This window comes from Myotis davidii, unplaced genomic scaffold, assembly GCF_000327345.1.
Source record: "Myotis davidii unplaced genomic scaffold, ASM32734v1 scaffold551, whole genome shotgun sequence".
Lineage (NCBI taxonomy): Eukaryota > Metazoa > Chordata > Mammalia > Chiroptera > Vespertilionidae > Myotis > Myotis davidii.
In genome coordinates this window covers 1391633-1393654 of record NW_006283788.1, presented here as the reverse complement: position 1 = coordinate 1393654, position 2022 = coordinate 1391633, and the positions used below count along the sequence as shown (strand labels likewise).

Genomic DNA, 2022 nt, shown 5'->3' with positions numbered 1-2022 from the left:
TCTGGGGACGTGGGGGTGTGGGGATGTGGGGGTGTGGGGGACAGATGCTCCCACCTCCTTTTGGTACACCAGATGCGGTTGACGAGCAAGAGGACGAACACTATGAACAGGAACCCCACAACGGCAGCCAGGCCCCGCAGCCACGGTTGCAGGTGACCCTCGGTGGCTGTTGGAAGGTGGGGGGAGGTGGGACTCAGAGATGGGGAGTGTAGGGCCCCACCAAAGGTGAAGGGGAGAAGGCAGTCCGGGTTGCTTAGTCAGATGGGGGCTGGGTGCCCGAGAAGGGAAAGGTGCTAGGGACCCAGCCTGGGGAGGTGGGCTCGTCCCCACGACCCCTCCCCACCCACCGCCCCCGTGGTGGGCCCCCTTACCCTGCTGGGCTTCAGCGGGCAAGAGGAGCAGGGCGCTGATCACCAGAAGGGTCTTCAGGGCCTCCATGGCGTGGAGGAGCCGGCAGCGGGAGTGCGCAGTCCGGACGAGCCCGGTCCTCTTTGGCTGGGCGAGGCCCTGCCCAGCCCCTGATAAGGCGCAGGTGGGTCCGGGGCAGGGGCAGGCCCTCCCTTCGCCCTACCTGGTTGGCATCCCCCTCCCTGCAGGAGGGCAGACTCTGGACCTGGTGTAACAATTAACCCAGGAACTCTGGCACCTGCGCCCTGCGCCCGCCCAGGACCGCCAACGCGAGGTCCCCCAGGCTCCACGCCACCGGGGCCAGGCCGGGGTGGCCCTAGCCCTTTTCCGGGCCCAGGCTCAGCACTTTTATGGGTCATGCTTCCTTCTCTGAACACCTCCATTATAGAAGCGCATTGGGGCCGGGAGCACAGCGATGGTGCAGAAACGGCCAGCGCTTGGGTCTCCTCCCCACCAACTTGCTCTGCCTCATCCTGCTTCCCTGACCCCTGGGGACCCACAGTCACTGACGGGGTGAGGACTGAACTGGAAGGATGAGCGATGGGCCACTATTCGCCACCAAACCCAGCCACTCCCTGGCCAGAGATCAGGGCACCCTGGGCAGCTGATGACTCAGGCTCTCAACTTTGGTCCCCGGGTTGATTAGATACATGGCCTGCGGGAGTGCAGGAGGGCCCCCCCAGCTGCCACAGGACAGCCACAGCCCAGGCACGTGGGAGGGAGGCCAGGGGGTGGGGGCTGGCCCTTCTTCAGGCTTGTGAGACCTCCACAGGCTGGGGCTGGAGAATGCCAGCATCATTGCACATGCACTTATGGAGTGCTCACTGCATACTTTCCTGAGGTCTGACTCTAACCACCGTGCGGATGGGCCACTCTCGTGTCAATGCTCAGGCAACCCAGCCCTAGAACAGGCCCCCTTCGACCAGCCAGCGGGCATATATGAAGCGCCTACTGTATGTCTGTCCTGTGCAAAGCTTGGAAGGGAAGGAAGCCTCAGGTGCTGTCCCCAGTTCGCAGGCTAATTGGGGAGTCAGGACCCCCAGAGACAGATCCAGCAACAGAGCAGTGGAGCCGGGAATGAGGTGTGGAGTCGGGGCGGGGGGGTGTACAGAAGTGGGTGAGCTCAGAAGAGTGAGTGGGGGCAGAACCCCAAACAAGTCATTTCTAGGCTGTGTGCCTCCATTTCCCCATCTAAGTCTCACTCAGAGGATTAAATGAGATAATACATGGAAATGGCTCACTTAGCACAATAGCAGGCATGTACTAAGCACTAGGCAAGGGCTGGCTACTAATATTATTATTTTTAAAATCTTCTTGGCACTCTGGGTGTACAGATGGCCTGCAGCTTGCTGGAGGCTGGGCGGGGTTAAACTCTGGGAGTCTGGGGCGCAGGAAGGCAGACATAGTCAGTGTCCTGGCAGCCAAGAAAGGGAACGTTCTCTGCAAGACAGGGCAGAGCGTGGAGAAAGGGCTCCAGGAGCACAGGTCCAGTCTGTACGGCGCCAAGGAGGGTGGCACCTGGGCCCTGGGCCCGAGGGCAGCGCCCAGCTCAGTCCAGCCTCCAGGAGCTTCGGGTGGGTGGTTCCTTGAAGGCGATGGAGGGGCAGTGGGGGG

At 62.0% G+C, this 2022-nt stretch overlaps 1 protein-coding gene across 1 annotated transcript in view; it reads right to left on the bottom strand.

The window, feature by feature from the left end:
* SMIM24 (small integral membrane protein 24) overlaps positions 1-2022 on the bottom strand; it is a 4055-nt gene that overhangs the window by 1600 nt on the left and 433 nt on the right. Inside the window, exons 2-3 of the mRNA XM_006754077.2 lie at positions 372-518; positions 55-166 (exon numbers count right to left, since the gene is read on the bottom strand). Coding sequence (XP_006754140.2) covers positions 55-166; positions 372-518 — 259 coding nt within the window. The remainder of the gene's footprint in view (positions 1-54; positions 167-371; positions 519-2022) is intronic.